We start from the raw sequence: 22,986 nt of genomic DNA on the forward strand, positions 1-22,986 counted from the left end.
GGCCGCCGCCGCGCCCGGGGACGCCACGCCAGCGGGGCTGCTCCCCAGGCTCACCCCTGTGCCCGCTGCCGCCGCCCGGCACCGTCTGCTTTTGGTTTTTAAACCGGCCTCACGGGAAAGGTGTTCAGCGTCGCTGAGCACCTGCCCCCGGGGTGAAAGCAGCTGAGCTCGGGCTGCAGCCCGCTGTGGCTCCCCGTGCTGCAGAAGGCCTGGACTCAGCTTCGCAGGAGCTCTCATAAGTTTGTCAAACTGTAAAAAAAAAAAAAAAAAAAAAGTCTAAAAAATTTCCTTTGGGTGGTTAATTTTGTGTCAAATTTCAACAGACAGGTGGAACATCTTCATGCTCTGCAGCAAGTCAGGCTGGTGGGGTTACAGAAGCAAGGAAGAGCCCAAGTATTAAAAAATTACCAAACAGCACACACTAAACTTAAAAATTAAACCAAGTTTTTATTCAAAGCGTCTATTAAAATGACAGCACATCCACTTGTCTGCTGTTAAGTCACACCAAACTACAACTTAATCTTTTGAAGCACTGACCACTTCAAGATCTCTTGTATGTAATCACTGCCTAATAAAACAAAAAGCAGTTTTCCATATCTCTTCTTTTTTTTTCACTTGGTATTTTATCCAAAACTTTTCATGACATAAAACTGCTTCGGCTGTCTGAATTTTCTCTACAGCCAAGTACAATTCGGTGTACTTGTCATACTGGAAGAAATATTCTGCCACTTGCCCAACGCATTACAGATGGCTGGGGGGAAAAAAAGGAAATAAAATCAATCCTAATGAAGTAAGTTACAACTCCAGTCGGCAACTGGCTGGTAATTACACTGTGAAATACTACACAGGAGCAATTCTGAGTTATGACTCAGGAGTACAACAGATTTATGCTCAGGGGCCATTCGGGGATCAGACCATTCGCACGCAGCCAACTGAAGTTGCATGTAACTTACTTGACAAACTCCAAACCTATGCACAGGAATTATGTGTTTTACATTGGTCAAGAAGCCTAGAGCGATTACAATGTTTCTTATTTTTAAGAGTAAAAGACTTAAAACAGAAACAAATTAACTTGATGTCAGCTAAGGTTAGGAGCTGAAAGCAAAAGTTAAACCGTATCACTGGTGCAAAATTATTTACATTCAATGAAAGTGATTTTTAAAAAAATTATTCAATTACTCTTAAGTGCATCAATACATGACTTAAACTGGGTTAATATGATTTTCAATAACAACATATTATCAATTATCAGAGAACAGAATCCAGCAGTTGCAGTTTCTGGTGTAAAATCATGCTATTTCTCTGGAACAGCTGTATACATCTAGTCAGTCTATATAAGTGACTGATAAAATTATTTCTTCCTCTTGCTTAAGCGAGAGGGAAAGTGGCTTCCCTTCTCATCTGAATTTCCTGACCTTCAACGAGAGGAAGGAGTTAAAGCAAGCAGATCAGTAAATACAAATTATTAATATCCCCTAAAGCAGTAGCTTAATGGAAAGAAAAAAAAAAACAAACAAACAACAAACCACACAACAAGAAGTCCAATCTGAAAATAAAGTTTCGTTAGCATATTAGGAATCTCTGGTTGCCTTCAAAGCAAAACACGGAAAAAGATCACCATGAGACATTGCTATTTAAAGTATACAACATTCAAAGTGACAAAATATCTTGCTAAACATTTTATATCAGCATCTGAGTACTAGGCAGCATTCTGTAACTTCATTTATTTGGGAAATACATGAAATCACAATGTTAACACACTTGTAACTATCTTTGGAAGCCTATTTGCTAGTTGTATAGTGAATACTTTTCTGCAGTGTTTAAGTGATAGCTGTGCTACAGTTAGTGAACACAAAATTGGCATGTTATCCTGAAGTAAAGCAATAAGGTGGCTTTATGCACAGAAAGTACAGAGGCTTCTATTTGCTAATAATCATATAAAAGCAATACTTTAAAACTTAGTGTTTGCTAATATAAGATCTAGTATAATTCACTACAAATCCATACCACCCTGTAAATACCCCCTTTATTAACAAAATCAAGTGCCAAATCACTACAGGGTCCAAAAATATCTGAAAAAAAGTATTATCAATTGTTTACCTTTGTCTAGACTTTGCAAGACTAATCATTTTCAGATAAATCCAACAATGTGCAAAAGTTCCCAACATCACATGCTAGGAATAACAAGTGCTACCAAGAGATTCTGCTGAAATCAAATCAGAAAACAAAACAGCGAAGTCAAGGCTCATACCTTGAGCGGTCACAGTGAAGATCCTGAATGATCTTACAGTTTCCTGCATGAAGCAGTTTCATCCCCAGTTTCATCTACAAGCTGCAGTAACTAAGCTTTGCCTTCCGCCTCAGTGATACTAGGTAAAGATATACTGACATTAGAAAAAAAAAAAAAACGGTTTCATTGCTGCTTAACAATATCTTCAGACCTACCAGTTAACATAAATTTGCTTAAATAGTCAGATAAATACTTTTCTTTTTGTCAGCCCTTCTTTGGCCACGTGTACCATTCCGCTAATCACGAACACTTTGTTCAGAAAGTGCTTTCCGGTGAAAACTGCTTCAAATAAATGAGTTAACCTTGCAAAATCTAGCTTCCCACAACACGTAAATTTGTCCACCCTGCATTATGCAGTCCCATATTTACAAAATATTTAGAAACTTTACATCTGTCTTTTACCTTACGAAAAGTGCAATTCTCTTACCCCATGTTATGGGGCAACAACATTCTTCATAAATTCTACAGAATAGCAGCCTATGATAAGCAAATAAGGTGCTTAGCTTATGCCCAGGATCTAACTGGTTAAATACCACCAGGAAGTACATTTTGTATAGGCAGACTCTGCTCCACTCTACTGTCCAAGTGGTGCCACATCAAGGTTTGCAAGCTCAATGAGAGCCAGTGCGCCATGCATGCGTTCGCGCTGTTCCTGGAGGCGGCTGCGGCGGGCAGCTGAATGAGCGCTGTTTTTCTCTTCACCATCCTCTTCATCAGATTGAAGATACTCCATTGGGTCCTGCTGTTCCTGATCTGTTTTCTGGATTGTTTTAGTTTTCAATGAAGGAGCACGCTGTTCTCTTGTCTGCCAGTATCTACAAAATAAAACACAGGGAATGCTTTTAAAATATATACAACTGACTCTCACACCAACAATTCAAAGCTGGCAAATAACCTCTCAAGTACTAGCTTGCATCTGACTAAGCACTGCATTTGGCTTTATCTTTCAGCCCTTATGCAGTAGTATTTAAGCTGTCAAAAACCTCCTTTATTCAGTATTTCAAGTGAACATCTCTGACAGGTTTCTTCTCTAAATGGTGTTCTCAGACAGCATTTCTTCCTGGGCATACACAATCATTCACCCTCATACAGAAACAAATTCAGCAAGACTATAGCACTAACTAACAAGGTATTAGCACATGTTGATCAAGCAAAGAGAAGCATTAAGCGGGGGGGAGGGGAAGATACAAGAAAGTCTCATGAGGAACTTTGTCGTGACCAAGACTTCGTGCTTCTTTAAGGAAAGGAAAGGCTGGGCTAAGGAACAGCTGGTTTTGGTTTGCTGGGGGGTTTTCTGCCCCTAAGAATAAAATGCTTTCTCAGACCACCCTTACAAGTTTTTAGAGAAAGATGACACCATAATGGAACATACTTTGCTAGCCACTCAGCCACAGCTTTATTGTCAGCCGTCTGCTTCTTACTCAGCATGTCTGTGAGCTCTTCCCTCTTCAGTCGGGCATATGGATGTTTGGGGCAATGACGGTTTGCATGTGTGAATCTGCTTAAACAGCCTTAGAAAACACAAAGTGACAATGAAGTACACGTTATGGAAAGCGGTCAACCAATGAGTACCTAATGTACAGCATCTATGGGATGAAGATGCTGCTGAATCCAACCTTCCTCATTCACAAAACCCTACATTTGCTTGAAAACAGCAAGTTCTACTTGCAAGGTTCATAACATGCCCCATCATTTATACATTAGTATCAACAGACAGAATTACTGATAACCTGCTTACATAATAACATATGCAATCCTTAGATACATATTTGCATGATTAATGCAGGTTCTGTGCAGCTCATCCCTTCTTTAGAAGCAGCTCCAAAATTAAAATCCAAAGCTTTTGTGGATCTTAGCCACATGGACATGCATACATTTCCAGTACTAGACTGGCCCCAGTTCTGAAAGCTGCAAATTGTTCTCCGATGGCTCACCATTCTCTGAGCAGACAAAAGGTTTCTCCCCTGTGTGAAGACGCTGGTGAGTTTTGAGCTGCCCACTCTGAACAAAGGCTTTACCACAATCTGGATAGTCACACAAATAAGGTCGTTCACCTTAAAAATAATAACAAAACAGATTTATGAAAGCTGAATATACAAGAAGAGTCACAGTATCCAGTGGTGGCCCTTTGGTTGAAACTTACACAAACAAGCTCTCCTCTTACCCACTTTAAAAAGCCCTGGTGTAGCAAATAGCAGAGATCCACTTTTACCCCAAACAGATCTTTTCTCTGAAGTATGTGCTCAATGCTCTGGATAATACAATTATTTCCAGAGGGGAAAAGAAAAAAAAAACAAAACCCAAATTATGTTTTTCCTTGCCACATTTTCTGATTGAAGCCTCTTGCACAGCGCTACATAAGCTTTGTCCCATGAAACTATGCACCTACAGAGCAAGAAATATATGAAGTGAAATGAGTAAATGGACATGTAATGTAACTCAAGTTGCAACCAGATAAATTTTATCCTTTACATAGCCTGAACTATGGTAAAATAACTGAGGTCAACAGCATAGTAACATACAAAGCTGAAGAAATCTCTTACTAGGGAAGGCTATTTGAGAAAAGTTGTAATGGATAAATGGAGGTTGCAAGAGAAACTTATTCCAGACTTAAGCCAAGAAAGTTTTCTTTGGCCAGTCAAGGAAGACTTCCCTGAGTCAACTGCAACAAGAACAGAGGTGGCAGGTGTTCCTTCCTCAAGAGGATCTGACTGCATGCAACTATGCAAAAACATGCCATGCCACCTCTCCTCAGGAAGGGTGGCAAAACCATGGCAATGCTGACTTAGTAAGTCAGAGGAATAACAGCAGGGTAAGCTCTGCTCAGGTAAGTAGCTCGTACAAGTTCAACACCTAATACAACCAAGCAAAATAGAAACCTCTACTGACCAAAGAGCATGAGGGAACTGCTGTTTAATATTAGTATCTAGTGTTAGCAACTTGAGTGAGAAAAAGAGACCATGGGAGCCATGGTTCTTCTGGGGTTTTTTTTTGCTTGGTTTGGAGGTGTGACAGAGTGTTGGTGGTTGTGTTGGTATTGTGAGCTACCTTAGGTCACACTTTATTGCAAATAGAGAGTTCTGCTGGAACATGAAAAGCAAAAAAGAAAAAAACCAACAACATATTTGCTTGGTTTAAAAGAAACCAAAAAACAGCGTCTCCTGTTCAGTTCAGCTGGGTATTGAGTGAGTTGTTCCTACATTTTAACTTAATTGTGAGTTGCTTTCTACGTACAGTTCAGTAAATGAGCACAGCCACCTCCATCCCAGAAAATGAATTCTAGGCGGTAGGAGAGAAACCTGGATGGTGATTTTAAGCATTTGATCTCTTTTCTCAGCCTTTAAGCTAAACTTCTAGTGTTACATTACTAGTTACCAGCCTCTTTTTAAGTTACTGTCTCCTGTTACAGCTAAACTTCAATTGCTGTGTAAAAAGAACACCAGCTAGAAGGAAACAAATCATAGAGAAGAAGCAGTTAGAATAAAGAAAGCTACCATGTACAGAGCACCAAACTCAAAAAGTTTTGTTCTTCTTGCACAGTAAGCCACTGACACCAGCAGATATGCTCCCCCATAACAAACTCAGTTACAAAGACTTTGCACTAAAAAGCCTTGGAAGTATGATTAATTTAACAGTTACAATAGAATAGTAGCAGGTGGAGTTTGTTGGGGGTTTTGGAGTGTTTTTTTTTAGTTGCACCTTCCCTTTACTCACCGGTGTGAGTTCGTTTGTGGGCCTGCAGTGATTTCTCTCGTGGAAAGACCCTGTAGCAGATGTTGCAGCGGATGCTGCTGGAGGAGTGCACCCCTTCATTGATCAGCTCCGGGACGGTGTCTGCTCTTGGCCGGCCACGCCGCAACCTGTCCTGCGTTGAAATAACCGCCCAACTGAAACCCGGTGTGTTCCCACCTCTACAGTTCAGCCAAACCCACCACTTTCCCCTCCAAGTGATTTTTGAAGCCAGGGGTGTGACGGAGGACGGCCACCGTGACGTCGGCAGCATCAGCAAGGTAACCGCTAACCCACCCAGGGGGTGCTGAGCCCTCACCCAAGCGCGCTGCCGGCACGTGTGGGGGCGAGAGGAGACGCCAGGCACTGACAGCGCTCTGATACGCGCGCTGCGAAATGGGGAGGAACAGACAAAACAGAAGACAACTTTTTTGCTTCCTTCCTTCCTTTTTCTTTTCTAAGTTTTAAACTGAAGGAGTGAAGGAACCCCGCCGAACCCGCTCCTCCTCCGCGGCCCGGCCCGGCCCGCCCCGCCCCACTCCTCTTCCTTCTCCTCCTCCTCCTCCTCAGCCCCCACACCGCCCGCACACCGGACGGTACCTGGTCGCGCGCGCCGCCGCCGGCGGAAGTGACTTCACTTTAAATCTCCGGGCGGAGGCGGGGGAGGGGCGCGCGGTACGGACTCACCCTTTAACTCCGCCATCCGCCCCGCACCGGCCCCGCGGCCGCACTCACCTTCAGGTGCCGATGCCCACCGTCGCCGCCCGGGCTCCCCGCCTCCTCCTCGTCCCTGGTGGGGGCTCTGCCCGCTCCCGCGCGGGGCGGCGGGAGGGCCGAGAGGGCGGCGGTGCCGCCGGGGCTGAGGGTCACGTTGTGGGCGTTCTCGCCCCAGCGCCAGGGGTAGACCATGAAGTCGCTGAAGCCGGGGCTGGTGGGGACGGGCAGGGCGGCCGCCGGCTCCTCGCGGGGCTTGATCGGAGTGGTTTTGATAACGGAAACCAGGATACGCTTCGGCGAGTCCTGGCAAAAAATCACCGGGAGGCCCGGCGGCAGCCGTTCCGCCATCGCCCACCCCTCGCAGGCACCGGCGCGGAAACGGGGTGAGGGCGTGGGGCCGCTCCGCGGCGGCTCAGCCAGGCTGTCCGCCCGAACTCCCCTCCCGGGTGGGGGATGTGGAGCGGCACGGAGGTCCCGCAGCCGCCGCCGCCACCTGTCGCCGCCCGGGCCCGCCTCAGTCGGTCATCACCGGGCCCGGCGGCTCCCAGTGGGGTCTCAGTGCCTCCCTCCCTCCGCGGCCAACCCCGAGCGGATCCGCAAAGTCAGCGGCGGCCCCCGGCCATAGCAAACGGCCGGGGCAAAGCAGCCACCACCTCTCCGCACCTTTCCGAAGCGGTGCCGGCCGTGCTGGCAGACCTGGTCCCGGCGATGCCCGAGGAGGAGAAGTCACCACAACCCCTCCGCACCCACAACTCAGGCCGAGCCCCAGATTTTCCCGCGTTACATTTCGCGCCTGGGCGTAACCAATCACCCAACCCGGCGCTGGCGTCACGCAGCGGCGGTTCCCGCCGACCAACCGCTAGGTGGGCCGCGCCCTCCGGGGGGCGGTGCCCGAGCTGGGCGCGGGCGTCGTCTCTGCCACCCTATTGGACAGCCGCCCGGCTCGCCGGCAGAATTCGAAACTGAGCGGGCTCGCGGGGCCGTGGGAGCCGCCCTGCCTCGGGGGGGACACTGATTGGCCCGCCGAAGCGCGGGTGAGGGGAGAGGGAGGAGGAGGAGGAGGAGGTGGCGGCGGCGGCGGCGGCTGGCGCGCCCGGGCTGGCTCAGAGCGCGCCTTTCGCGGTCGGGCCGGCGGGGCTAATCGCCCAGGAAGGGGGAAGGCCTTGCCCCTGCCCCTGCCTTTCCCCCGCTGCCGGTGTGCCCGTTGTTGAGGGAAGAGAGGGTTCCCCGTGAGGCGCGGCGATGTGGAGGCGGCAGGCGCGGCCGTTACGGCGGTTGCGGGCGGCGTGCCGAGGGAGGCCCCTTCCAGCTGCGCCCCCCTACCCTGCATTCGCGAGCGTTGGCCGGCGGCGGCCCGTCCTGGCGGGCGTCCTGCAGCCGCGGGGCTGGCCTGGTGGGGCTGCCCTGCCTGGCGGGCCCGCTGGCACCGCCGCTGTGTTGCGCTAGAGCGGCAGGCGGCGGTCCCAGGAGCTTAAGATGTGTATCCATACTGCTGTCTATCTACGGTGCTAAAATGGTATCTTAAATCTATGGATTTCCAGCCGACATCCTGTGAAACAGAGGCCCAATCTAGTTCTGCTTGGCGCAAATGGATGGATGCAGGGAGGCTGCAGCTTGAGTGCCAGGCTGCCATGGCCACGGGAAATGGGAATTTGTCTTGACTTTGGCTCATCTGTGTGAGTTAAGATGTATATGTGGCTGATCTGTGAAAGATTTTGTAGTAGCGAGGAATGATTTGGGGTTACAGTGGCATACACTGATCAGGCTTTTGCTGGTAAAAACATGAAACAGGTCATATGTTCAGCTTTTAAATCTGCAACTCGTGTCTCGTTTATTGAATACTTTGGAACTAAAAAGGCTATAGCTTTAGCTTTATCAGATACAGCAGTACATTTTTTTTTCTGTTTTTCTGTGTTTTTTAAAGCAGGAGCACATTTCTTGGCACTTGGTGTGGGCCTTTTGTGCTGAAGCTAACCAATAGCATTACATTAACATGCTACTTTTGCCTCACTGTCTTACTATCACAGTAGGTTTTACTGACTAGTTATAGGTTGTGAAATAAGTAAGTGACATTTCTTACATTAATAGCTAAATTTTGAGATAAATATCAAGAGCACAGAGGAGCCAATAAACTGTAAAAACAGTGAAGGTTTTTTTTCCCTTTTCTGCTGTATTCATGCAGTTTGTATGCTGTAGAATGCTGCCTTGTAAGAGTGCTAGCAACCATTACTACTGACAGGAACAGGAAAGTGCAGGGAAGAGCAAATTCGCAGTGTATGACTACTAAGTGGGTAATTGGAAACTCTTAGTTCTTCCAACATAAAGACTAGTACTGGAGTTCAGTATTAAGTATCCATCCACAGATAATCAGCGCTTTCATTATGAATTACATAGTTTGTCACAACTATCCTTTTTAACTAACTAAAAAAACCCTAATCTTTGCTTAAGTAAATTCTTGTTCATAGAAATGGTAACTCAGCTTCTCAAACTCGGTGTTATATGTCAAAATCCCACCACTACTATGCCAGGTCAAGCTGTGCTTACCAGGCCAGAAAGAAAACACTAGCCTATAACTTTTGTTCCCAAAATGAGCAAACATGTTTTCATGTGCTTAGATCTGATCCACTTTAAAAGATTCAGCCCTTAAAAATAACCCGTGGAAGAAAGTTCCAATAAGAGAACAATATTGTAGAGGAGTACAGAAAGATATGTTAAAATCTAACAGGGGAAAAAAAGCCTGACTCGTATTAAAAGAATTGCATCTCCAAACCAAACTGTGAATACCTTCGTAACTTTCCAAAACTACACAACTGATGCTTGAAGTAGTGCATGTAGCTGCTGAGGAACTCCAGTGACAGATGGAATTAGTGTTATGATTTGGTACATAAAATTGTAGATATTGAGAATGGTGCAATGCATTGCAAGTAACTGGATATCTCCATACTTACCTTATGCCACCTTAGTGTACACATTTAATTTTGTAATGACATTCAAGGGCCTGCTAGCAGATTAACTTTTTAACATGGATTTCATAAATTTTTCTAATGTCAAATCATAGATGTTTGTTAAGGAAGACAGCACAAGAGAAGGAAGAGGTGAGCTGATGCCACTTCGGATATTTTAACTGCTCTGAACAATAGTTTTTCATGTAGTAATAACAATAACCAAAAGGAGAGAAGTGGCCTCTGTCAAGATCCTGCTACTGGAAGAAGAAATGCACACATGCACAATGCATGTAGCTTAAAGGCCTCAAAATACACTGCCTTTCAGTACATACAGTCATACATATTAAACTAATTGTTCATGTAGTGTCAGGTAAAAACGGTTCTAAGATACTGTATCTTAACAATATTTAATGCATTTGCTCTTGATGGTATTTTGATGCTATGCTACTAGCTTAATGTATAAAAGCATTAATATTTTAGTGTTAGTGTAGAAACAAGTAAAAGTTCTCTCCGAGAGGTAAAGCACCAAGATAATGAAACATTACACAATCTACAATCAGGTAAAATCCTACCTATTATTACAACACAGCATACCTTTTATTACACACAACATGATAAAGAAATAGTGAAAGGAGAGGGAGCGCGAATTCAGTAGGAAACAAGGAATAAGTACCTGTTTCTACCCAGCTAGTTAGACTCAAGAAGGACATCACAATTCAGGAATTTGAGGATAATAAACTCAGAAATAAAAACTAACTCTCTGAGGTGGGTAAATGCTGTATTTCTTAAACTGAAACAGAACACAAATACTTGATAAATGAAGAGGAAACAAGGTTCTTTGTCTCTGAAGCATGCTTCAGCTATTTCTAATGATACTCCAAAGTTCATACCAGAAAACTTCAAGACAGTGATGGCCTTTAGGTAGATAATAGCAAATACTTAATCACACTGCAAGTAACTTTATTGTATGTTGTAATATACGGTTATAGCATAACTTCCCAATAGTCATAATATCTTTTACCTAAGTGGTTTTTATTACATTTCCCAAGTTTTGCTTTATATCAAATCAATATATCAAGACAATAACATCGCTTATGTTAATATAGCTCACTTGAGGTCAGATACTGAATGCTCCAGAGGGAACGAAACAGAATGAGGTAAGCGTGCCCAATAACAAAGGTAAATTCCCATCTCTTCCTGTGAAGATGATCAAAGAATAGGAGTTACCATAAGCAGGTCCATCTTCAGTGATGTAGTTCTTTACTGCTCAGCTTAAAACTTCATGTAGTCAATTGAGTTCAGTAGAATTATGTTGATGAAAAATGTATCTGATGGCTAGATCCACCAAGTGACACAGTGTTACCCTCTCTACCTGTTCGAGTGCCCTGGTCCAGAGTGGGACCTTGAGCCCTATGGTGGGTTTGGGATGCTTCTACTCCAGGCAGGGCATAATTAGGTGCTACAGAATGAGTTTCATATCTGGGGATATGAGTGGCTGTAGGAAAGGTCAAGAACAAGATGCCCCTTGCTGGTGATTAAATGCTTAGCTGTAAAAGTCAGAGGAACATCAGCCTCCACCATCTCCTGTCATTAGGCACCTTTGCACTTTAGGAAAAAAAAAAAAAATCAAGGTGTCTGTTGGTAAAGATGCAATACTGCATATCTGTACCTGTTTGGAAAGCTTGTGTAGGGTGGCTGTTATGCACATGTGAAAAATCCACTCGCAAAGAGAACCTGGATGGATGAAGAACTTTGGCAGGCAGCCCTTATCACAGCTAAAATAAGATGAGTAGTCTGGTGTCAGAAAAGTTAGGCACCTGTGCTTCAGCACTGCAAATGTGAGATTCAGGATTTGTGTGCAAATATGTAATCATACAGAATCTGTCACTGTTACTATTCCAATGTGAAAATCCAGGCAGAACATTTGGTTTCATATTAACTGCAAAATTCAGACTCTTTGTCCAACTCTTTTTTGTGTGGGTATGTAAGTTGACAATCATACACTGTTTTCCCATAGTGAAAAGCTGCAAATGAGCAGGTTACAGGTTACTTTAATCTGCCATGCAAAACACTTAATCAGTTTGGGGTTTGAAATCTATATTAGAGAAATTTTGTTTTGTTCGATAATTCAGAGCATCAGAAAACCAAGAACTTTTTGTAAAGACTTACATTCATTTTAGAAATAATTATGCAAGATATAACTAGTGCTATTTTTTGGTTATCATTGTGGAATCTCTCTGAGAAGTTATACTTTCTTTTTTTTTTTTCTCTTCTGAAACTTTGTGAAAACAAAGCCAGATTCCACAAAACACCAAATCTCTAATCTTACTGATAAAATACTTAATTCCTCATTTTTGTCCCTCTCCAAAGATACTACGACCTTCAAAATGCCTATTAAATCTAAAAGTGCAGTGTCTCTACAGTCAATGCTGACACCCTTTCGTCTGCCATCTTTCATATACAACATAACTTCAGGAGGTTTTGATTCAAGCTTGTAGAATGTTTTAAGTAAACTTTCTAAGAAGCTTCTTGGATACAGTCCTTTGTTGAGGAAATCTAGTGTGGATGCTGCAATTGATACCAAAAGGCTCTATGAAAGCCTGCAAAAGATTTGGTGGTTTTTTTGTTGATGTGTTGTGGTAGTGTGGTGCTGTTAATGTGTTTCTCCAGAACAGAACTGGACAAAGTAGCTTTCCAATTCCTTTTTTTCAGTGAAAATACGTGTATTTTCATCTTTCTACAAAATAAAGTAACTATTCAGAGGCAAGCTCAGTTGATCTAGATAAACATTTCTTATACATATCATATGTATCATATTCATGGAGATACCTTCAGAATTTTCTATTTCATTTTCAATTTTAGCTAGATATTTTTTACAATTTAAGAACTATGCAGAAATAACAATAATATATTCTCGTTGTTGAGAATTTCCTGCTTCAATTTGAAACATGTCAGAGCCTAAGACATCTGACTTGACTACCAGGATTTTCTAAAGCGGTTTCTGAGCAGATAATCCCCCTAATTTAGTTGCTGTCAATATTTCTGTTGATGCAAAACTGTTTGTGATGTCTTGAATGAGGAGGAAGCTAGAAAGGGCACAGTTAAATTAAATTAGTTTTATTCTGTAGCAAGCATGCCCTGCATAAATGGGTCTACATAAAAGCTAGGGGAGATGCATTGATTATGTTCAGGGCTTGGAGTAATGTGTAGTGGATGTGCTGTATTTTGTTTTATGATGGTGTGCCTAGACCTATCTGCACTCTGAGAGGGAGGGAGGAGATGATTGTTATGCTGCCAGCACTATCTAATCCTGCCTTTTGAAACACAGCAGGGAGTCTGAGTTTCAAGGTCCTGTACTAAGGAAAAGATTAATTTCAAAGCAAGGTGGGATGTACACTGAAGTTATGTAACAAGGCATTAGTTTCCCATGAACAATCAGGATAAAAACATAATTTCATCACAGAAATCAGACTGTAGTCCTCATTCTTTGGGCAATTGTGTCTGAAGGGCAGGGATTTTTACAGCATGTGTTTGGGGTTAGCGTAGCTGATAAGAGGGGGCAGGGATGTTTTGTCTGTGCAGTTGCCTGTCCCCTGTGAAGAAACCCTGTCAAGTCCCCAGGAGTGTTTGCACTGCTGTTCACATTTATAAACCTCACAGACAGTAAGTAAGAGGACTTGCACCTCGCTCCAGGTATCGCTGGCTGTGGCTGACATGGCTCCTACAGCCACAGGGGAGGCTGCACATAGTCTTTGTCACAGAGGCTTAGTGGTGTCTGGGGAGCTCCATTCACTGGTTTTGCTGGGCAGGGCAGCTTTCCAGGTTAAGCTGTGAACCCACGCATCTCACTGTAGTGCTGCATTTAGCTGTTGGAAGTGTTACTGCGTGCACTGGCCGAGGTCTGCCAATGTAACGAACACCACTGCAGTCTTAAGCAGAAATGGGCAATTCAGACACTTTGTGGGAATACTAGGCTAGTTTATCCAAGTGTGCTGGCCACCTGTGTTGCCCTTGGAGCTTCCAGTCCAATGTGCTCCATCTTTCATTGAAGTAATTCATTAGTGGACATGGATTATATTAAAAGACCCATGGCGACGCAGTTATGTGATCACATCAGATTATAAACTCTTGCTAAATAGTCTACCCAGATATGCATACTGTAAAGGAATATGGAATGTTAGGGGCTCAGTTTAAATAAAATTAATCATTTAGTTCTAGGCCACATTGGCGTACTGCTTATGTAGAACTCACTCTGCGTTAGTAGCTCAAGTTGCTAAAGCTTTGGGCCTCCGGCTGTGAACTCGCCTAGGTAAATTGAACTTGTTCTGAACTTCTACTTAGTCATATAGAAGAAGGGCCTGAGATGGGAACACACTGGGAGATAAGGAAGCTCCGAGCTCCGCTGCCAGTAGAGGATGCAGCTCGGCAGAGTAAGAACAGTTAATGGCCCTGCTGGAGACGGAGCAGGAATCCGGACAGGAATAAGAGGACTCCACAAATTACCGTTGGACCAGGTGGTGCGTGCCAAAGGCATGAGGGGACGCATGGATTGGGAAGCGTACAACTGCCCAGGCGTTCCTGGGTTCTAAGTCTCACTCTGGAGGATAAGCCCTCGCTGCTGTGCCACTCCAATTAATTATTATTATTTTTCCTTTGCATTACTGGCCGAGACCCTGCTGAGGGAGAGGAAACCCCTTGAGCGCGTACAATCAGCCGCGGTGGTGCCCACAGACCGGCTAGCCGAGCCCAGTGCTGCAGCCCGGTTCCGCCGCCGCCAGCAGCTGCTGAATAATGCACCGATGATTAATATTATCAGGCCGGACGCCCCGCACGGCACACCACACCGCTCTGCGGGCCGTTATTGACTGCACCGCCTCCGCGCGCTAATTGGCAGTCGCCGCACGCCAGGGGCGGGACGGGGCGGAGCCTAAAGCCGGGATTGGTTGCTCGCGCCCTGCTATTATTTAGTATTGGCTGCGCCTGGCGGTGGGGGGGAGCCGGCAATGGCGGGGCGGGCTGGGTAGCGCCGGGTAGGGACCGGCGCCAGGCGGTGACCCTGCCGCTCCTCCGGCCCGCGCAGCGCCTGCCCGAGGGACTGGTTCGGGAGGGGAGGAGGGAGGTCCTCCGGAGGCGATGATGAAGGGGACGGTGAGCGGCCCTGTGGCTGCCGTCATGCAGGAGAGCTTCGGCTGCGCCGTCGCTAACCGCTTCTGCCAGCTCCTGGACGACGAGTCGGACCCCTTCGACGTCCTGCGGGAGGTCGATCGCCGCCAGCAGCAGCGCAAGAAGCGCGATGAGGCGATGGCGGCCGGCAGGAGAGCCGGTGGTGGCGGCACGGCGGCCGGCGGCAGGAGGGAGTCCCAGAAGGATCGCAAGCAGCCTGGCAGTCCCCCGGCGCCCGGCGGGCCGCCGCAGCGCGGTACGCCGGAGGCGTCGCCTCAGCAGGGCGAGGCGGTGGGAGCAACGGGGCCGGCGGCTAGTGTTGCCGAGGAGCGCGGGATCCCGGCGGGTGGTGCCGGTGCAGGCAGCCGAGCCGCTAGCTCCGTGTTGCCTGTTGGCAGCCGTGTGGTGGTGACCGGCCAGTTGTGGGTGGCAGGGTGGGAGCAGGGCCGAAGAACGCCGTCTGGGGGTGTTTTGTGAATGCACAGCTGGAAGTGCCCTCGGCGACACGAGTGACGAGCGGAGCCGTGCTGCGGATGGCCGTGTTCGGGCACGGGCCCCAGGTGGGCTTGCGGTGCTCTGCCGGCCTTGGGGAGGCTTCCGAAGGGAAGCGGGGCTGTGGGTGTGCGAGTGAGCACTTTGGGAATGGTCCCAGGAGACAAATGGAAGAGCATCGATTTTTCCGCTGCAGCATCTGTAGCGTTTGGCATCCCTGTTGATTCGTTCCATCGCTCGTCAGCCTGGCTGTTTTCCTTATATGTGTGGTGCTTCCAGGCTCGTTTTCTCAGTACGCGTGAGCTTTCTGGCTCTTCAGTTTCTTCAGGGTTATAATGTGTCTGGGGATCTGTGCTTAGGTTGCTGTAAGCATCCGTTGATGCCCAAACCTTTGAAGAAAACCTCATTTCCTGGGTGAACCCTTTAGCACGGTGTTCAGGAATGGCCTGGGTTGTTTGGCAGCTGCTGGGTTTTGATGCTAGATGTTGCTTGGGGGAATAGGGAGCCAAGTCGGTTTTTATTGTCAGAGTATTGGGCACAGTCCTCTTTGCAGCTGAAGGCTTTGCTGTGCTTTAGCTCCTTGCATTTGGAGGCATATTTGTGGATGTGATTGATATTACTTACCTGGTAATGAGCTTCAGGTTGCTTGACTCAGTACTTAAAGTATCTGAAAGCTGGCTGATGGTTTCCAAATATTGAGAATCTCCGCACAAAAGACTCTGCTTTTACCCTCCTGAGTTGTTGTAAATTCCCATTTTCCTGCAGTGGACAATGAAGTTTAACACATTAACTGTTCTTAAGGTATTAACTTCTCCCATAGTAAAAGCTTCTGTTAAATTCACGGTGACTTAACTGTCTGTTTTAATGCCTTAGAAAAAGGTGTGGCCTTTGAGTCGGGGTTATTGCTCCAATACATTATTGCCAGTACTACCAATTCTATTGCTTAGACTTACAGCCTTACACTGCTCCCATGGCGATTATTTGACCTTGTGGAGTGGAGAATATGTATGCCAAATATGTATTAATTAATGAGCATCTTTGTAGAGGATTATAAAGTTGTCACTGTCCCTTTGGACAGTTGTATGAAACATATCTTTTGAGATTCCTCTGCGTTTGTTAAGTGACTTTGTCAGTGATCTCTGCCTGTAAGACCAATACTTGCACTAGTAACAGGCTTATTTTATTTAAAGGATATTTCACTGTGGTTATCAACAGAAGGTGAAGGAGTCTGATCAGTGAACAGCAGAGTCTCAAGTTTTGATGGAAAAGTTCTTGAACAAGAACTAGTGGTTATCAGTAACCTATCAGGAGCATGGGAGTATGTGAAGAGCATCATTTACCTCCTACTTGTCTATAGGTGTCTTAATTACACTCAGAACCTGTATGTTTCTGGGGTAATGCACAGTGGCCCTGTGGAGTGTGTTTAACTATTTTTTGCTACCTTGATATTAAGAAGCCCAGTTCTCTCTTATAAAGACATCAGGCATGTGCACCTTGTTTTAATTTCCTGCTAATTTAAATTGGAGAAAAGACTGCTGGCTTATAGTAGCCTTTGTGAAAGTGAATTAACATCTATCTTAAGAAGACTTACATGGTCTGAAAAATGCAGCACTTTCTCCTTTAAAGAAAATATCTATCCTGGGTTTTGTGTGTGCTGTGTGTTTATGTCTCAGGCTTGTTGTGAAGTAAGGATTCCAAATGTGTAGTGCTCAGGATGCTAAACTAGGGCAGAGAGTTGAGACTTGGTCCTGTCTGCACACTCCTCCTTTGGATGTGCTGTCTTAGCAAACCTGCTCTGAAGGACAGAGATCACCCTCTGAACTTAGGGCAAATACAAAGATGGCGTAGCCAACAAATATAAAGCAAGTGAAAGGTTGAGGGAAAAACCTAGGGTTTTTTGGAAGAATGGGAGCAGCTTTTTATTTGGGCCATACAAAGTTAATTTGTTATGGAGGATTCAACCAGAAAACTTCTGGATGTGGTAAAAGATTCAGGGGACTATCAGCTTAATGGTTGATAATGCCTACCCACTTGGGAAGGTGTTCCCACCAGCTCAATTTTGTGTAAAGCTTCTAATGATGGACACATTGCTAGAAGAGTGTACCTCTGCTTGTGGAAGTAAATAATACAGATTAAAATTACTAAATTGGGAAACAATGACTAAACTATTATTAAAAAAAAAAACCAACTGAGAAACAAACAAGAAAGATTTTTGTTTCCAGTCTTTTGTAGTGATTTTTTTTTTTTTTGGTCAGATTTCAGGCATAATTCCCTCTGATTTCACTTCACTGATTAGGAGTTAAACACCATAAAGAAGTGTATAGACCAAACTGAATAACTGAATCAGATTCTGGTATTATGGCTGAAACAACAAAATTCAGCCTGTGTTTTTACTAGTGTTTTACTAGTGTTAATAGAAACATCACAGAACAGCCCAGGTTGGAAGGAACCTCAAAGGATTGTCTGGTCCAGCCTTTCCTTTGAAAGCTACCAAAAAGAGATCATCTAGCACCCTGTCTGATTGCATCTTGAAAACCTCCAGTGACAGGGCCTCCACTGCATCCCTGGGGAGGTTGTTCCAATGAGTGATTGTTATTAATTTTTTATCTTGTACTGAGATGAAATCTCTTTGTGTAACTTGTACCTGTTGCCCTTGTCCTCTTCATGTGTCTCCTTGTGAAGAGAAAGCCTCCATCCTCTTTGTAGCTACCCTTCAAGTACAGGAATATTGTGATGCGGCCCCCACCAAGCCTTCTCTTCTCCAAGGAGAAGAGACCTGGCTTCTTCAGCCTTTCCTCACGGGGCAGGCTCTCCAGTCCTTTGATTATCTTCATGGCCCTCCTTTGGACCCTCTTCAGACTGTTGTCTCTGATTACTGGGATGTTTTGCTTGTTTGGGTTACAAAAAGTCTTGTTAGAAGTTCATGAGTTTTGTTTTATTGTTGTATTATCTCTTGAGCATATTGAATCTTAACAAAATAGTCTTTACCTTTAGAAAGACTTGAAGCAAGCCTCGTCTTCCATCTTGCAATATGTAAAAAGTTTTACAGCAGTCTGAGAGACTTCTTTTAGTGTTATATTTTGATTTTTAGATTGGAAGGTTTTCTCACAAAGTTCTGTAATTCAACATTTTTTAATTTAGTTCTTCACTGCCTTTTCAGAGGAGTTTTTACTTAATTTCTGGAGTTGCTGTCAATTTAAAACAAACCTCCTAAGAGGAATTTTCCAGATAATCCAGTACTTCTACCTTTAGGACCCAAAATGCTTATTATGAATTGACACAACTGTAAGGAGACTATTTTTTAATCTTTATTTAAGGAGAAAATGGACTCCTATTTCATAGCCTGCCAAAACTTACACTCTTGACCTTAATGATGTATTTTTTTGTCTTTACTGACTATGTTGTTTTGTGATTTTTTTTTTTTATTTTATTTTTTTTTTAGTGTATCTACTGAGGATTTGGGTAAAGGCTGTTTGCAGGTATTGCAGCTCTTATAATTGCACCACTTAATGTTAACTCAGTTCATTCTTAACATAGTGGCCAAACTACATTTACCAGCTCTTTGTTCAAAAGGCCCAGTTGCAATGCTTGCATTCTTTAACGGTCAGGCAAATTAAATTTGTTGATCATGCAGTAATAAGCTCTGTTCTGTTGAAATCACTAAACCTTTGTTGCTAATACCTCTAAAAGGTTTACTTCTCTCATGTATATTTGATGATTTGTGTAACATTTAGATGTAGTTCCTGAATACTATGTGTTTGAGTTTTTAGTTATGATTTTGTTAACATTGCACAGAATGTCTCTGGGAAATTTTATCTTATACTGACCGCAATTTTCTTATTTTTAAATAACTTGTTCCAGTATTGTTCTTTCAGCTACATAGTCATAAGAATTGTTCAGAGGAAAGCTGCAGTTGGCAGTTCTGTAATTGAGTACCGGCACATGTGAAAACAGAATACCACAGAACAGAGTCTAACTCCATGTGTCCATCTCTGGTGTGTTGCATGCAGTGACTGAAGACTTTTTTTTTTTTTGTGTATTTTGGGATAATGTATTTTTCCCCAAATCATATAACCAGCTGTGCTTTAGTTCAGAAAATTAATTGTTTGAAATTTGGAATTAAATCACATGGACATACACATGGAAAGGGGAGAAAGTAAGGTTGTACAGGCTTAAATCTGCTATACTCTGAAATACAGCAAAATAAGTCCCTGAGAGTGTGAACTGTCTAACTGTTTCCAATTATGCAGCTTTATTGTAAAGGAGGATCAGTTGTCCATGTATAGGTATTATTGTGTTACTGAGACGGTAATGAAGTAGCATCTTTTCATGCAGCCAAAATTCATGAGAGAGATCCTTGAATTATAGCACAGTTTCTCCACTTGCCCTCATTCCAGACCAGCCAGAGTGGTATTCCTGTTTGGTTTTGGTTCTTACTTCATGGCCTCTGAACTCCCATTAAATTGTTTCTTGAGCTTCAGATTTTTTCATCTAAAAATGAGCTGTTAAGCTGAAAGCAGAGGAAAGGAGGGTGTCTTGGAATAAGTGGGAAGAGGGATTTGGATTTGGGACCAGTGACTGTGCTGCTGTTGGCATTGTTTTAATATCTACAGGAAAGTGGAAACTTGTCTGAAATTAAAAATTTTAAGCACAATTTAATTTTTTTTTTTTTTTTTATTTTGTGCATATGTATGTGGGTGGGAAGTCTGTGATAAAAGAGCTGTGAGAGGAATAAATAATGGAAGCTTGCTGGTACAAGGTTATTTAGCCCAGTGGAGAAAGAGTTGCAGGGCAATGACACAAATTATGTACTGTAAATGAGCTATAAAATGACAGGAAATGCACTATCAGTAAGTGTAAAGTAATACGTATGGGAGAACAGGGGGCAGCGTTTCAAGCTATATTGCAATGTGGAAGATTTTTCTAATTCAGACTATTGTAGTTAAGTAAGGAGAGCTTGGAGTCATTGGAACTGATAAGGGTAGAACAGCAGGTCTGTTTTGAGTTGCCAAACTAGGAGAGAAGCGGTGTTGGGGATTACTGAGATAGCAGTAGCAAGGAAAATATAAAAGGAATTGATGTGCCTTTGAAGGAATCTCAGCTTCCCACATCTTGAAGTGTGCTCTATTGGTCACCTCACAAATGTTAAAACTAGAAGAAGCACACTAGAGTGACATGCATGATGAAACTTACAGAATGATTTTTGTATTGGGGGAAATAAAAATTCAGGTTTTTTTTTTGAGCGGAGGTGTCTGAGGTTGCAAATGGAGTGTATATAGAACTGCAGGTGAGACATGGAGAAAGCAAGGAATATTTATTGTTTCTTATTATACAGAAATAAAGGGATATAATTTCAGACAGATTTTGTAAGATAAGGAGAAAGAATGCTTTTTCTACTGTGACTATAATGCACCTGTGACACTTGTTGCTGTAGGGTGACGTGGATATATCAAAGCACATATCTATTCAGACAGCAGTCTGGGTAAAGACATGGGAGTCCATCTGTGGATCTATCCTCCGTAAATCAGTGCTCATAGTCTTTGATTCAGAAAACCTCTAAGGCTAGATTCCCAGATGGAAAGTGTTTTGTCATTGCTTTTTTCTTTCTTCAAATACATGCAATAAGATATACAAGTCTTTCATCTGGCTACTGTGGTTGCTCTAATGTTCCTCCTAACTGAATGAAAACACTCAGTTTGCCTTTCCTCTGTTCCCGTGTGTACTACTTGGGCAAAATACAAATAACTCTTCATTTGTCACTTCTTCATCCCAGACTGTATTTGTGGAAGTGGGGCATTGATGGAATTGTCTCACTTGATTTGAGTGTTGCCTGTTTTGGTGGGTTGAGTTGATCTCAGCCTTGTGTGAATTCATAAAACACTGTGATGCAGCATTGTCTACTGGAGTTTTGGTCAGAATACAAGGTTTTGATGCTCTTTGCAGCAGTAACCTCCCTCAGCCCATGAATTGCATGTCAGCTGCCACTCTCATCTGCCATGATCCTTACATAACGGAATGGAGAAAATTGAGAAAGATTTATTTATTTATTTATTTATTTCTCTAACTTGTAATCACTGATAGCAGTTGCCAGGTGGGCTCCTTGTGAGGCACTTCTAAAGTCAAGGTCTGCTGCACAAAAATCTTTTTTTTTCCCTTAAAACTAACAATTAAAAAAAAAGTTGAGAGCATGCTGTTGCGGTAGAGGCTGGTGAAGAGTCCACAAAACCTAAAAAACTCTCTTCCTGGGCAATAGTCCCACTTATTTGAGGATAAGTGATATGGATAGAAGAACTTGGTGAAAGGGAGATGACAACAACACTGCAAAGGCAGCTGGGTTTTGCTGCACTGTTTTAAATCTGACTGTTAGTACATAGAGATCCAGTATTTAGGAAACCAGGCAATGCACGTCTTAAAAATACAATTTCTGCTTTCCCAGTTGTGAGTGCTGTGATACTTATTAAAAACACTTTTCTAGAAAGTCTTCCTGTCTCAATGCTGCAGTATAAACAAAACTAATACTGGTAATAAAGTATTATTGTGGGGAAAGCAAAAACTATGTAATTGTATGTTAGTGCTGTATGAGTTTTAACAGCAGCTAGTAAAACTGACTTTTTTTCTCCAGCAATGTCTAGGTCTTGTACCTGGTATTTTTAGTATTTACAGATGTCTTACTCTCTAATAATAACTCAGCTGCTGCTTCTGGAAAAAAAAAAGCTGGATGTGTTCAAACAGTTTAAGCATCAGATTTCTTTTCTGATTTCTCAGTTTAGAAAGAAAAGTGACAGGCAAAACTCAGCCGACAGACTGGGCTGCTGCAGTAACCTCCTGGGGAAGTGGTGGTGAGTTGGGGAATGGTGGGCAACATCTTCAGCTGAATACAGGTGTAAGTCACAGGAAAACCACCTTAAAGGCTAAACTTGGTGACTGGAAAAGGGTGATCTTTGGTTTTCAGCAAGATGTTTTTAAGACCTCAAGTAGGTGATCCACAAACTCCAGAGCTTTTTTTGTGGTTTTGAAGAAGACCTGCATACTAGTCTACGTATGCAAACAAGTGGGCAAAATTGGTGTGCACTTGAAGAGGTAGTTAATGAGCATTCAAAGCATAGCCCTGTTTTTTAAGTGAAAGCTGTTATGGCAGTGCTATGCAAGATTGCTCATGTTTTGTTTGTTTGTTTTTTTTCCCCAAAGGGTAGGTGGACCTTCAGCTCCTGAAATAAAAATGAGTCTGCATTGGGATAGACATATAGCAGAGGATTAAAATTGGGTAACTTGTGTTATCACTGATGCCAGGCTCTAGTTGAGTTTGCCCTTATATGCAGAGCTGAAAGTTGTGCTGGCATTTGAACTGATTCACAAGCAGTCAAAAGCTTCTGCCGTGAGGGTGACCCTGCTTATTAGAGAGGTGTAGTTGCTGCATACTGTTTTAGTCCTCTGCTGCATGTCTGCTAAATCAGTTAAAAATGTTTTTATGCAAGTAATAAGTGCCACAAATAATCATTCTAGTATTTAAAATGTCTGCAGTAATTATAGCCACCTGTTAGAATCAGAGTGAAATAGCCTTGCACTGAAATCAGAGTAAATCTTACTGCTTTGTCTAGTATGCTCAATGCTAGGGACACTGGCATATCTGGCAAGAAGACATGTTTTGAA

At 43.6% G+C, this 22,986-nt stretch overlaps 2 protein-coding genes across 3 annotated transcripts in view; one reads left to right on the forward strand and one right to left on the reverse strand.

Moving 5' to 3' along the window:
* Nucleotides 1-430: 430 nt before the first annotated feature.
* On the reverse strand, nt 431-7,084 carry ZNF367 (zinc finger protein 367). Its single transcript, XM_074166719.1, has 5 exons — nt 6,755-7,084; nt 6,005-6,155; nt 4,225-4,344; nt 3,663-3,801; nt 431-3,105 (listed from the first exon to the last, which is right to left on the reverse strand). Exons 1-5 carry the CDS (start codon nt 7,082-7,084, stop codon nt 2,865-2,867), a joined length of 981 nt encoding a protein of 326 aa, XP_074022820.1. The 3' UTR covers nt 431-2,864.
* A 7,582-nt stretch (nt 7,085-14,666) lies between these two features.
* Nucleotides 14,667-22,986, forward strand: part of HABP4 (hyaluronan binding protein 4) — a 28,198-nt gene continuing 19,878 nt past the window's right edge. The window contains exon 1 of one of the 2 annotated variants that reach the window (XM_074166448.1): nt 14,667-15,100. In XM_074166448.1, coding sequence (XP_074022549.1) covers nt 14,815-15,100 — 286 coding nt within the window. In that variant the 5' untranslated portion in view covers nt 14,667-14,814. The remainder of the gene's footprint in view (nt 15,101-22,986) is intronic. The other variant, XM_074166449.1, reaches the window with a different exon arrangement.

Source organism: Numenius arquata, chromosome Z, assembly GCF_964106895.1.
Source record: "Numenius arquata chromosome Z, bNumArq3.hap1.1, whole genome shotgun sequence".
NCBI classification, from domain to species: Eukaryota; Metazoa; Chordata; class Aves; order Charadriiformes; family Scolopacidae; genus Numenius; species Numenius arquata.